The sequence below is a fragment of the Dipodomys ordii genome, unplaced genomic scaffold (genome assembly GCF_000151885.1).
Source record: "Dipodomys ordii isolate 6190 unplaced genomic scaffold, Dord_2.0 Scaffold16, whole genome shotgun sequence".
Taxonomy (NCBI): domain Eukaryota; kingdom Metazoa; phylum Chordata; class Mammalia; order Rodentia; family Heteromyidae; genus Dipodomys; species Dipodomys ordii.
The window spans coordinates 3,855,094-3,868,552 of NW_012267232.1; the positions used below are offsets into that span (position 1 = coordinate 3,855,094).

At 39.2% G+C, this 13,459-nt stretch overlaps 1 protein-coding gene across 1 annotated transcript in view; it reads left to right on the top strand.

The window, feature by feature from the left end:
* Window positions 1–13,459, top strand: part of Fermt2 (fermitin family member 2) — a 71,706-nt gene that overhangs the window by 32,967 nt on the left and 25,280 nt on the right. Inside the window, exon 3 of the mRNA XM_013012320.1 lies at window positions 12,503–12,637. Within this exon, the coding sequence (XP_012867774.1) occupies window positions 12,503–12,637 (135 nt within the window). The remainder of the gene's footprint in view (window positions 1–12,502; window positions 12,638–13,459) is intronic.

Here is a 13,459-nt window from a genome sequence, read left to right on the forward strand (position 1 = left end):
CTGGGCCTGGGCGCTGTCCCTCAACTCTTCAGCTCAAGGCTCGCTCTCTACCATTTGAGCCACAGCACCACTTCAGGTTTTTTCTGTTTATGTGGTGCTGAGGAATCGAACCCAGGGCCTCATGCCTGTGAGGCAAGCGCTCTACCACTGAGCCACCTTCCCAGCCCACTTTTTTTCTTTTAATTTTTTTTTTCTTTTCCTTTTTTTTACTTCTTTAGTTTGATTTTTGGTGGCACTAGGGATTCAACTCAAGGCTTCATGTTGCTAGGCAAGTACTCTATCACTTTACTCATATCCCCTAACCATTTTTTTTTTTTTCAGTCTGCTTTAGACAAGATCTTGCATGTTTACTCAGGCCAACCTCTGTCTGCGTTCCTCCCACCTCCACCTCCTGAGTAGCTGGCATTACAGGTTTACACTACCACATATGGCCTAGCTTTTTTACATTTTCATTTTATTTTTTTGTTGGTTGTGGGGCTTGAAAACAGAGCCTGGGCATCCTCAGCACCACATAAGCAGAAAAAGCCAGAAGTGGCGCTGTGGCTCAAGTGGTAGAGTGCTAGCCTTAAGCTGGGACAGTGCCCAGGCCCAGAGTTCAGGCCACATGACCGACAAAAAACAAAACAAAACAGCAAAAAGCCTGACTCGAAGCATGACTAAAATGATAGAATGCCAGCCAAGAAAACAAGCCAGGTGAGCTTGAAACTTATTTCAAACCCAGGTACCAGTCTCATCTTCCACCCTCCAAAAAAAAAATAAAAAACACTGTTCACAAATAAAGCTGTATTAGATACTATTAGATATAGTCATGCTCATTTTCTTAGCTGTTGTCTGTGGTTGCTTTTCCAGAGTTGAACAGAGCTACAGATCCAAAATATTTGCTATCTGGCTTATAGAAGAAGTTCACCAACCCAAGTTTAGCAATTAGGAGATGCTCTTGTGGATTATTTTCTTTCCATCACTGGAAATTGAATACTGGTGTGACTATGTATGCATATTCTCAGGAATTATTTTTCCTAATATTTTAAGTTAATTCATATTCAAGCAAACTAATCAAAAACATAATGAATTCACTTGAGTGCTAGTCACCATGGTTCAGTTAGTTGAACTCTCTTGGGTCCATTCTTGTGGCAGTTGCTTAATGTTAAGTGCAGCAGAATAAAAACAAAGGAAAGCTGACATTTCCAGTTACCAAATACATTGTTACTTGATAGCCTTTCTCAGTCATGGTAAGGGCATGCCAGCTATGGGAAAGGGACAGTGAAGCAAAGCTGGAAGAGTACTTTTACTTAAAGGGAAATAATCTAGTTTTGCTGAAAAGCTGTGTGTGTGTGTGTGTGTGTGTGTGTGTGTGTGTGTGTGTGTGTGTTTGCGTGCACACATGCGCTAGTACTAGGGTTTGAACTCAGAGCCTGTTTTTATTAGTTAAAAATTATCTTTCTTTTAAATTTAACTCTTAGAAATGGTCTACAAAATGATTAAGTGAATTTTAGTTGCTTTTTTACTTTCTAATTGTGAAAGAGACACTGTTAGCAAAGAAGTCTGATTTCTTTTATACAATGCATATTTAAACTAAATAGCTTTTTTTGGTCAGTCGTGGGGCCTGAACTCTGGGCCTGGGCTCTGTCCCTCAGCTCTTCAGCCCAAGCCGAGCGTTCTACCACTTGAGCCACTGCACAACTTCTAGTTTTCTGGTGGTTTATTAGAGATAAGAGTCTCAAAGACTTTCCTGCCCAGGCTGGTTTTGAACTGCAATCCTCAGATCTCAGCCTCTTGAGTAGCTAGGATTACATACCTTATTGTTCCATCTTGGATCATGGACTACTTAGCTACAAGGGAAACTGAGAGAACATAAATATCTAATGTTCACAGTTTCCTTATGCTACAAACAAGCAGAGGAGAAGAGAGTTAAGAACTGCCTAGTAAAGTCAGGCACTGGTAGCTCATGCCTGTAATTCTAGCTACTCAGGATGCTGAGATCTGAGAATCGAGATTTGAAGCCAGACCAGGCAGGAAAGTCCAAGAAACTCTTTATCTGCAATTAAACCTCCAGAAAATCAGAAGTAGCATTGTGGCTCAAAGTGATAGAGCACTAGCCTTGAGTGAAAAACCTCAGAGACAGCACTAACGCCTTCAGTTAAAGCCCCATGAGCAACAACAAAATGGTGTGGTACACGCCTGTTTCCAGCTACTTGGGAGGCAAAATAGGAGGACCCTGAGTTTGAGGCTAGTCTGGACAAATTAAGTATTGAGACCTTGTCTTAAAAACAAAAGGCTGGGGTTGGGAAGGTGGCTCAGTAGTAGAGCGCTTGCCTTGCATGCCTGAGGCCCTGGGTTCGATTCCTCAGCACCACATAAGCAAAAAGAAAAAAACCAGAAGTGACACTGTGGCTCAAGTGGTAGAGCGCTAGCCTTGAGCTGAATTGCTGAGGGACAGCGCCCAGGCCCACAGTTCAGGCCCCATGACCAGACCCAAAAAAAAACAAAACAAAAAAAAACAAAAAGGCTGGGGTATGTGGCTAAAGTGGTAGTGTGCTTACATAGCATTCACAAGGCCCAGAGTTCAATTCCCAGTACCAAAGGGGGAGAAAAGTTTGACAAGTTAACCCATCAACAGGCCTGCTTGCATAGTCAGTAGAACTGAGCAAAAGTCACAGAAGTTGGAGATGCAGGGCGGGGGGGGGGGGGAGAGAAGGGGGTAATACCTAAGACCTTACATAAGTTGTATCCTTTAATTTTACTTAACTTTTCATCAGTTTTCTTAAGGCATTCTTTAAAATGAAATAACCTTGCTGTGTACCAGTGGCTAACACATAATCCAAGCTACTCAGGAGCTGAAATTTGAGGATCATAGTTCGAAACAGTCTAAGCGGAAAAGTCTGTGAGTCTGTTATCTCTAATTAACCACCAGAAAACTGGAAATGGAGCTGTGGCTTAAGTGCCAGAGCACTAGCCCTGAACAAAAAAATCTCAGTGAGAAAGAAAAGGAAGAAAGGAAGGGAAAGAGAGACTGAGAGAGGGAAGGAAAGGAAGGATGAAGAGAAGGGGAGGAAAGGAAAATCTTACCAGAAAATTTCAGTTCATTTTTACAGCCATGCACCAGGATGATGTGACATGTTTTATCACTCTGAAAAGTTCTCTTCAGTCCTCTTTACCCTTCTAGCCTCAGCAACCACCAATCTGCCTTTAACCAGTATGGTTTGGCCTTCTTAAAAATGTCACATAAATGGTGTGGATCTACTAGCTTAACAGCATGATTTTTGGCCTTCATGTTATTTTACATACCAGTTCATTTACTGTATAGTATTCTCTTGTGTGCATAGACCTATTTTGTTTATTCACCAGTTGAAGGGCACATGGGTTTTCTCCAGTTTGGGCTATTATAAATAAAGTTCTGTGACCATCTACACATAAGTTTTATGGGAATAAATTTTGCATTGAACAAATATGTATGAGTAATAATTTGGGGTGAAATTTAACTTATGTTAAAATCAGATATGTTTTCCTGAATTCCAGGAAATGGAGATATGGGTTATTTATGCTGTTGGTGGTAGTGATGGTGTTTGTGTGTATATGTGTGCATTTTTTGTTTTTGTTTTCTTTTTCTGCTTCTTAGGGGATTTGGGCAAAGGGGGAATGTAGAAAGGCAGTGAGGAAGGTAAACAAGTGTGTTCATTCTGTACTATGTGGAAAATGAATTATGCAACTTGTGAGCAGAGACAGGAAGGGGAAAAACAGTCTAGGCACAGAAATTAGGCTCACCTAGGTATTTTTATTTAGTCTTTCAAGGTTGGAATTTAGGTATCAGCAGAACTGATGACTTCCTAAATTTCTGTCTTCTTTTTTTCCTCTTAAAAACCATTAGCAAAACAGGCACTGATGGTCCACACCTATAATCCTAGCTACTCAGTAGTCTGAGATCTGAGGATCACAGTTCAAAGCCAGCCCAGGCAGGAAAGTCCATGGGACTCTAATCTCCAATTTATCACCAAAAAAATCTAGATGTGGAGCAGTGGCTCTAGTGGTGGAGTGCTAGCCCTGAGCTCAGAGATAGTACCCAGGCCCTGAGTTCAAACCCCAGGACCAGCACCAAATAAACAAATCCTCAACAAAACTATTAGCAAAAAATAAGTTCTCTTCAAAGTTATCTGACCTCTCCTAACTTACCTCCTCATTGCTCACCCTGCCCCCACTATTATATTGAGTGTGCCAGGTCCTGGATTACTTTCCTAAAATCAGCTTATTACTCACATTATTTCCACTGTAAAGTCTCTTCACAACAATAACTAGAGTATTATTCCATTGTATACTGAAAGTGTAGAAATCTTAAGATATGTCTTTAGAAGTCTGCATACAGCCGAGGCCTTTTGAATGTCTAATCATCATTTCCTGTCCATCCCTATATTTAGTAGGGGCACTAGCTGTCACCTAAAGGGTGACAGAAGGTAAGGTATTTAGGGATTGAGTAAACTTTCAAATATTGTGATCTCAAAGATCTTTTCCCTGGGGCTATTCAGGTTTCTTTTCTTTTCTGAAAGACCATAAAGGTAAGTTATGTGTGTTGAGTACAGTAATGGAGCAGGAATGGATGTTTAGCAGACTCTGTTTTCCGTAGTCTATTTCAGTGCCCCTATGCATGATGTTTGGCCCAGTGAGTCAGTTGGGTGTCCCCATCAGTGTCTTCTACTTACATGTCTCCATACCGATGAGCCATTTCCTGTTGTTCCATCTGGCTTCTGGCTTCTGCCTTTCCTTTACATTTTTTTCTGGCATTGCTTATCTGATGCTTTGTCTCCCACTTACACACACACACTTTAAAAAAAAATGCAGGCTTTTACTTCTTTCTGTGTATGTGACTTTGGGAGAGTGGTGAAAATAATGCACAGGCTCATATTCTTATCCCGCCAGAAGCTTTATGGGAAGATTTAAGGATGAAATAGGGTGAATCAAAGTACATTGTTTGTGTTTTTGAAAATACCGGGAAATGCCTTACTGTGTACAGTTAATACACACCGATTTAAAAGCATAAATAAAAATAAAATGAAAGTAAAAACTAAAATGATTACTTTCCTAAGAGCTCTTCTTTGTCCTTCAGTTAGTCTGTCTAGACTAGATTAGTCTTCAGTTTATTTCTAGTAGCCACCATTACAAACAATACATCTTGTATACTAAGACAAGTGCCAGTTTCTCTAGAAGTTAAATTTCTCCCAGGGTAATAAGCTTGACTTGACATTCTTAAATTACCCTCTGAAGTTGATGTGCCAGTTGATCATTTTACCAGTAATGTACGAATTCACATTTCTATGTTTGCACATCCTTGATGTGGCTTGTTTTTTTAATCAATAAATTGGCACTTTGATCCTTTTAAAAAAAATTTGTATCTCATAGTTCTGTAGATCTGTGTTTTGGTGTAAAGCTATACTATTCTCCCATCTCACTCTTATACTTGTGGTTTCAATTCCTATATTCACAAGTTTCATTTCTTCTTGATATGAAGCATAATCACCAATACTCATGTAAATGAAAAAGTATCTTATATGAATGGTATGGATGATTTTGTTGTTGTTGTTATTGAAATAAAATGAAAACCTATGACTACTCAGTTCCAGTATGGAACTCACTACCATTAGAGAAACAAGGTGTCATTTTCTCCCCTTCTCTCAGCTACTATTCAGTAATGAGAAGTTGGATTCAAAATTACCTGTACAGCTTTTATAAAACAAGTTTCTGGGAGCTCTAGGCTACTGAGATTATGTATGTAGGGACATGGGTGTTCCAAGTATATATTTTAATGTATTATTATTGGCTTCACAAGCAGTTTTCACAGGCTCAACTAGTTAAGAACTACTTCATCTACTTAGAACTGACTGAAAACTGAATTGACTATTCATTGTTATACTATAATAATAGCTTATCTGTGAGCTGGACAGGAAATGACTTAGGAACAAAAGTTTCAACATATAAATCATGTAGTGAAGTAATTCTCAAGCCCTGGGCAACATGCCAGGAACATTTGCTTGCTTTCACCTCTGCCACTGGACACAGACTGTGGGTGGTACAGTGGAAGTACCTCACATCACCCAAGCATGGTTCATTTTGTGCCTGCAGTACCTTTCAGATTTTTTATGATGTACTAGTACATGACTTACTTAGCCAGAAAGAATGAATGAATGGAGAGAGCGATGACCTGACCTCCTGGAATTTGCTAATGCCTCTTTTCTCCCAGTATGGCCAGGGTAGCATTTAAAGCCAGGGAAGAGTATGCTAAGAATAAAAGTGCACTCATAAATCACTAGGTTAGTTGGTCAGACTTTGTCACTATGACAAGTACCTGAGAGAAATGGTTTAAAGTTTGGACTTAGTCCATCCTGGTGGGGAGAGCATAGTGGAGCTAGCACATCATGGAGGCCACGAATCAGAGAGACTGCTTGTGCTAGTCATCTTTCTCCTTCCCCCTAGATAAAGTTGGCTTAAAAAAAAATATCTTCTGGGCTGGGAAGGTGGCTCAGTGGTAGAGTGCTTGCCTTGTATGCATGAGGCCCTGGATTCGATTCCTCAGCAGCACATTAGCAGAAAAAGCCTGAAGTAGTGCTGTGGCTCAAGTGGTAGAGCGCCAGCCTTGCCCTGAAGAGCTGAGGGACAGCGCTCAGGCCCAGAGTTCAGGCTCCATGACAAAATAAAGACAGAAACAAAGAAATATCTTCTGAGTTTCTGGATGTAAATTCATTGTAATTACCGATCATGAAGCCCCTAAAAATTACATTTGGGGATAAATGAGTTTGTATCCAGAGTATGTAAGATTGAAGAAATTGCTGATTTTTAGTTGTATAACCCTAGATGGTAAATAGGCTGTACTATTTTTAACACTAAAATAAATAGTTTGATGTGCTCATAACCTGACTTAGAAATTTTTTTAATCACTTTGTACAAATACTTAATGAGAACAATAATAGTTAAAATAAATAGATGAAACAGTCATGCCACATGCCAGTGTCTCTCACCTGTAATCCTAGCTACTCAGGAGGCTGAGATCTGAGGATCATGGTTCAAAGCCAGCCTGGGCAAGAAAGTCTCTGAGACTCTATCTCCAATTAACCACCAAAATACCAGAAATGATGCTATGGCCTGAAATGGTACAGTGCTAGCCTTATGTGAAAAAGTTCAGGGACAGCTCCTAGACCCTGAGTTCAAGCCCCACAACCAACCAAAAACAAAAGAATTAAAAAAAAAAAGTTTGGTATGTTGGCACACACAAGTAGAGGCAGGAGGATTACAAGTTTAGTAGCAAAGCTCAAGGACAGTACCAAGGCCCTGAGTTCAAGCTCCATGACCTGCACAAAGAAAAAGAATACTAAAGAAATCCAGTATAGAGCCAGGCGCTCCTAGCTACTTAGGAGGCCAAGATCTGAGGATTGTGGTTGGAAGCCAGCCGAGGCAGAAAAGTCCCCATGAGACTCTTACCTCGAACCTACTGAAAAACTGGAAGTGGAACTGTGGCTCAATATGGTAGAGTGCTAACTTTGAGCAAAAGGAGCTCAGGGACAGCACTCGAGCCCTCAGTTCAAGCTCCACAACCAAAAGAGAGGGAGAAGGAGAGGAAGTCCAGTATAGTATATAGTAGTTGCTACCTTATATGTAAAATTTAAAAGTCTGATAAAAATTAAAAGAAATATTCATGACTAAGAACTCAGAAGTAGATAGATATCACTACTAGTTGAAGAAATGTAAAACAATGTGGTAGGTAGATAGGTGGATGGATGGATAGATGGATGGATGGATCGATGGATGGATCAATGGGTGGATCGATCCCAGGTGCTAGTGGTTAGAATCCTAGCTACTCAAGAGGCTGTGATCCAGAGGATGGTGGCTGAAAGTCAGCCTGATCAAGAAAGTCCTCTAGCCTCCCATCTCCAGAATAACCAACAAAAAGCAGGGTTAGAAGCGAGGGAGCAAGACCAAGAGGAAAGGAGGAGGGAGAAAAGGAAGGAAGGAATTAAATGAAGATTAAAACAAGATGTTTCCAAATAAGCACAAGATTTTTAAAAATAAAAGTTCCTGTTTTGGTCCACTTTTGCCTTAAAAATTCTACAACCTTGATTGCAGTAATTTCACTGTAATAAATTTCAAAAAATATGCTGTAGGAAAAATATACATAAATGTTGGAAGATTTATAATGGGCACAGTATTATAAGAAGAGTAAGTTATGATAAATTTACACAGTAGAATATAATACAGGTATTAAAATGATTGACTCATAAATTTTTGTTATTTTCATGGTTCTACTGTGATTGTTCCTTTACATTTGAGAAAAACATTACAATAGACATCATTTGTGCTTTTACTTTCCAAGGTTTTAGTTACATGTGGTGAGGCATGGTCCTAAGATACAAATAGAAAATTCCTAAAATATTATTCATTTTATTATTATTAATTTATTAGTTTTAAATGTGCCCCTTTGGTGTGGTGAATTGGTTTGTCAGGGAGTCCATGCAGTATATATGTACCTTGTCCCTCAGCCACTCAATGGTGTTGGTGGTATCAGATCAGCTACTATAATGTATATTTAAATAACTCCTTTTTTACTTCATAATGATCCTAAAAGGCAAGAGCAGTTTTGCTGGCCATTCTGACTTACCACTGAGAAGCCTGAATGTACTTCATCTCAATTCAATACAAAAAGGGTGAAAATATTGATAGTAGGGGCAGGAGGCTTATTCACATCAGTGTGTGTGTGTGTGTGTGTGTGTGTGTGTGTGTGTGTGTGTGTGTGTGTGTGTGTGTGTGTGTGTGTGTGTGTGTGTGTTGGACTTGGGGACTGGGGCAGGAGGCTTATTCACATCAGTGTGTGTGTGTGTTGGACTTGGGGACTGGGTGTTGTCCCTGAGCTGTTGAGCTCAAGGGTAGCCTTTATCTCTTAAACCACAGTTCCCCTTCCAGCTTTTTGCTGGTTAATTGGGGATAAGAGTCTCACCGACTTTGCTGCCAGGGCTGGCTTTGAATCTCAATCCTAGATCTCAGCCCCTTGAGTAGCTAGGATTAAAAGCACGAGCCACCAGTGCCCAGCTGACTGTTGGTATCACTTTTTTTAGTCTAATAAAATTATAATTGTTCTGTTAATTTCTTATTGTGGCTGATTTATAAGTTAACCCATAGCAGGTATGTAAGTATGTACAAGAAAAATAGTAAGGGGGCTGGGAAAGTGGCTCAGTGGTAGAGCGCTTGCCTTGCATGCATGAAACCCTGGGTTTGATTCCTCAGCACCACATAAGCAAAAAGAAAAAAAGCTGGAAGTGGCGCTGTGGCTCAAGTGGTAGAGCGCTAGCCTTGAGCTGAAGAGCTGAGGGATAGCGCCCACGCCCAGAGTTCAGGTCCCACGACCGGACCCCCCCAAAAAAGAAAAATAGTAACATGTCTAGGGTTTGGTATTGTCTGCCATTGTAAGCTTCCATTGGGGTTCTTGGAACATGTTCCCATGGATCAAGGGGAGACTCCCAGGATACCTATACTTACAAAGCAGTTGGTGTATATTTAATTTTTTTTTTTTTGGTCGGTCGTGGGGCTTGAACTCTGGGCTTGGGCGCTGTCCCTCAGCTCTTCAGCTCAAGGCAAGCACTCTACCACTTGAGCTACAGCGCCACTTCCGGTTTTCTGGTGGTTTTATTGGAGATAGGAGTCTCACGGTCTCTCCTGCCCGGGCTGGCTTTGAACCTCGATCCTCAGATCTCAGCCTCCTGAGTAGCTAGGATTACAGGCGTGAGCCACCAGCGCCCGGCGTGTGTATTTAATTTTTACAGCAGCTCAGGCTGAGTACCTTACCTAGTCAGTCACACAGTGAATAAATACTTGGAGCTGGGATTTGAATACAGGGAGTTAGTATACATGTGTCTTAAGTTTTACCTCTCAGCCATGAAGCAGTATGGTCAACCTTATTCTCAGGCTTCCTGAATTTTAACAGTGAGCCACATTTAGTAGATATTGTATATCCTGAAGCTATATAAACTTCAGGTATAAAGCTGTGATCCAGTAATTCAGCAGTCTGCATTTCAAGTCATGCAGTGATGTGTGCTGTCTTGTCTGTTCTCATATCCTGGTAGATTACAGACCTGGTCCCCCTGCTTTCTACTGTGCTTCTGTTTGTTTTGTTTGTTGTTGTTGTTGTATTTTTTAGCTGTCTTCAGTTAAAAAATCAACTCAATTGTGATATAATGGACATACAGTAAACTAGCCATTTAAAGTGTACAATTTGAATTTCAGTAAATTCAATTATACCTGTCCAGTCACCACCACAATCAGCAAATAGAATTTCCTCAGCTTTGTCTTGCTGTCTGGTGCTAGAGATTGATTGACATTCTCTGAAATTTCATTAATGAAATTATATATTCTCTTTTTTCCAACTAGCTTCTTCTAATTAGTATGAGTTATTTAGATTTGTTTTATTGCGTGTGTCAAAGGTGGGGTTTTATTGTTTTTACTGATGAGTTTTATTCCTTGTAACTAGTCATTTTCATTGATACTACAAATGTCACATTTTTGTCTATCCATTTGTGTTATTAACTAAAGTTAAACCTGGAAAAGATTAGGTTATATGGTAGATACATGTTTACCTTTATAAGAAACCTCTGAACTCTCCTCATATTGTCTCATTTTGTATTCACACTGGTTGAATAGAGTTCCAGTTCCTCTTCCACATTCCCATTGTATCCTGACACCTAACACTGGGTTTTGCAAGTCTTTTAAATGCTGGCCCGTCTGATGGGAGTATAGTGTGATCTTTGATGAAGTTGGTCTTATTGAGTTGTGTGGGTTCTCCATTTATATTTGCAAATATTTTGGCCTAATATTTGATTGCTTCTTTATTTTCTTAATATTTTTCTAAGACAAAGCTGGTTAATTTTTTAATAAAGGAAAATTTTTTTGTTATCTAAGAAATCTGATTTTTTTCTTTCAATTTTATTGTTTTATTTGTTTATTATTTTATTATTATATTTAGTCTAGCATCCAATTAGTATTCTTGCACACTGGGCTATAGAGTTTTTTTTCTTTCTTTCTTTTTTTTTTTTTTGTCGGTTGTGGGGCCTGAACTTTCGGCCTGGATACTGTCCCTCAGCTCTTCAGCTCAAGGCAAGCACTCTACCACTGGAGCCACAGCGCCACTTCCGGCTTTTTCTGCTTATGTGATGCTGAGGAATCGAACCCAGGGCCTCATGCATGCAAGGCAAGCGCTCTACCACTGAGCCACCTTCCCAGCCCCTACAGTTGTTTTTTTTTTTTCTTTAAGGCCTTATGTATCTCTCATTGTTGAGAAATGTTTGTTGAAAAGGTTTTTCTTTCTCCTTTAATTACTTGGCATCTTTGTGAAAAACTGTTGACCAGTTCTTATAAGATCCATTTGGAGGCCCTTTTATTTATTATTTGATTTATCTTCATGCACTAAATTTAGCCACTTTAGTGAGTGCCCTGGCACTAGTGTTACAGTTTTTATATCTTAAAGTCGATTAGTGTAAGTCCTTCAACTTTGTTCTTTTTAAATACTGCTTTAAATTTTCTAAGATGATTTTTATTTCCACATAAATATGCAATATCCTTGTTGAGTTCTACCCAGAAAAATCAGAAGCTTGACTGAGATCCCACTGACTCTTTTAGCTCAGAGTGGGAATAACCAGCTTCTTAATGAGTCTTGGCAATTCATGAACATAATGTAATATGTAATGTAATATGTAAGAAATTCCCTTTTGTTGGGATCATTCTTAATTTCTTTTGTCAGTTTTACTTAGCCATTTTGCCTCTGATTCAGATTCAAATGAAAATAGTAAAAAGAGTAAGGAGGGAAGAGCCCAGAAACCACAAAAACTTGCATCTATCAAACACACAATAGAAAAGCCTTAATCAATTAATTGAGATTTGCTAATGACCAAATGCTTAAAGAAAATTACACTCACTGGATGTACTATGTATACCTTATGACATACAAAATGTATGAGGACTATATTATAATATAAAGCTTAACTTCTAGCCTTAGATAAAAGCTAATATATAAATAAAGCTTCTAATATTTACTAGTAAAATGAATTAAGAATGCTTGTGGTGCAGTTCAAAGCCAGCTCAGGCAGGAACTATCTATGAGACTTTATGTCCAGTTAACTACTAAAAATAGTGCTGTGACTCAAAGCTTTGAGTGCAAAAGCTCAGGGCCAGTGCCAAGGCCATGAGTTAAAGCCCCAGGACACACATACACACCGTGCTTGTGGTAGATTTTTTTTTTTCTCACGGCTGCGGATTGAATCCCAGACCTTGTTCAGCCTAGGCAAATGTTCTGTTGCTGTAGATTCTTTTTGAAAAGTGCCATACATCCATCTTCATATGCCATCAGTGTCTGACAGAATTTAGATACAGATATACACAGCAGGAAATGGCAAATTCTTATTTTGAAATAGATTAAACAGATTTACTAAATATAAATTGTTGTTTAATTTCTTCTAATTTAATCTGTATTTTCTAACAGATATCAGACACCCCGAAGAACTTTCTCTCTTAAAGAAACCCAGAGACCCAACAAAGAAAAAAAAGAAAAAACTTGATGACCAGTCTGAAGATGAGGCCCTTGAACTAGAAGGACCTCTTATCACTCCTGGGTCAGGTGAGTCTGACAAATCAAGAGGAATGACAAGTCAGAAGATGAGGCCCTTAAACTAGTAGGGTCTCTTATCACTCCTGGGTCAGGTGAATCTGACAAATCAAGGAGCACACTGGTGTCTTTTGGTTTAGGATAAATGGATCTTGTTAGTTGGGACAGTGGTCAAGTTAGGTAGTCAGTGTCCCTCAGAATCATTCTCTAATCATGAAATCATCATCACTCATTTAGTTGCTGTCATGTGTTAATAGATAAATCAATAAAGAGGAAACTTGATTTTTCTTGCTGGAAGAGTCAAAAAGGATACTTCTATAATTGGATTCAGCTCTTTGGATTGTAGAAATGGAGATTGTTTTGTTTTTTTAGTATGTAGACAGTAAAAACCAATAATTAGTACACTACAACTTAAAACCTTACTTAAAACCATCTCTTTGCTTTGAATATATTATTCCCTTTTGCCTCCTAGAAGTACTTTCAGTAGATAATCCACACACATCCCACCCCGCCACCCACCTCCATTCTGAGGATTATTACACCATGCCCAGCTTTAATGCTCATTATGAAATATAGAAGCATAGGTTCTTTTTTTTTTCTTTCTTTCTTTTTTCCCAAGTGCAGTGCATAAGTCTTCCATATCAGTACCTAAGGTTTACTCCTTGAGAAGCTTTTTCAGATTACTGCCTATTACATAATTTTTCAGCCTCAGTTACATATCGTTTGGTCACAGTCATTAGACTTAATATTGTATTTGCACATTGTCTCCCAATAATTGTGAGTTCCCTAAACAAGGGCTCTCTCTTAACGTTTTTATTACCAGGATCTAACTCA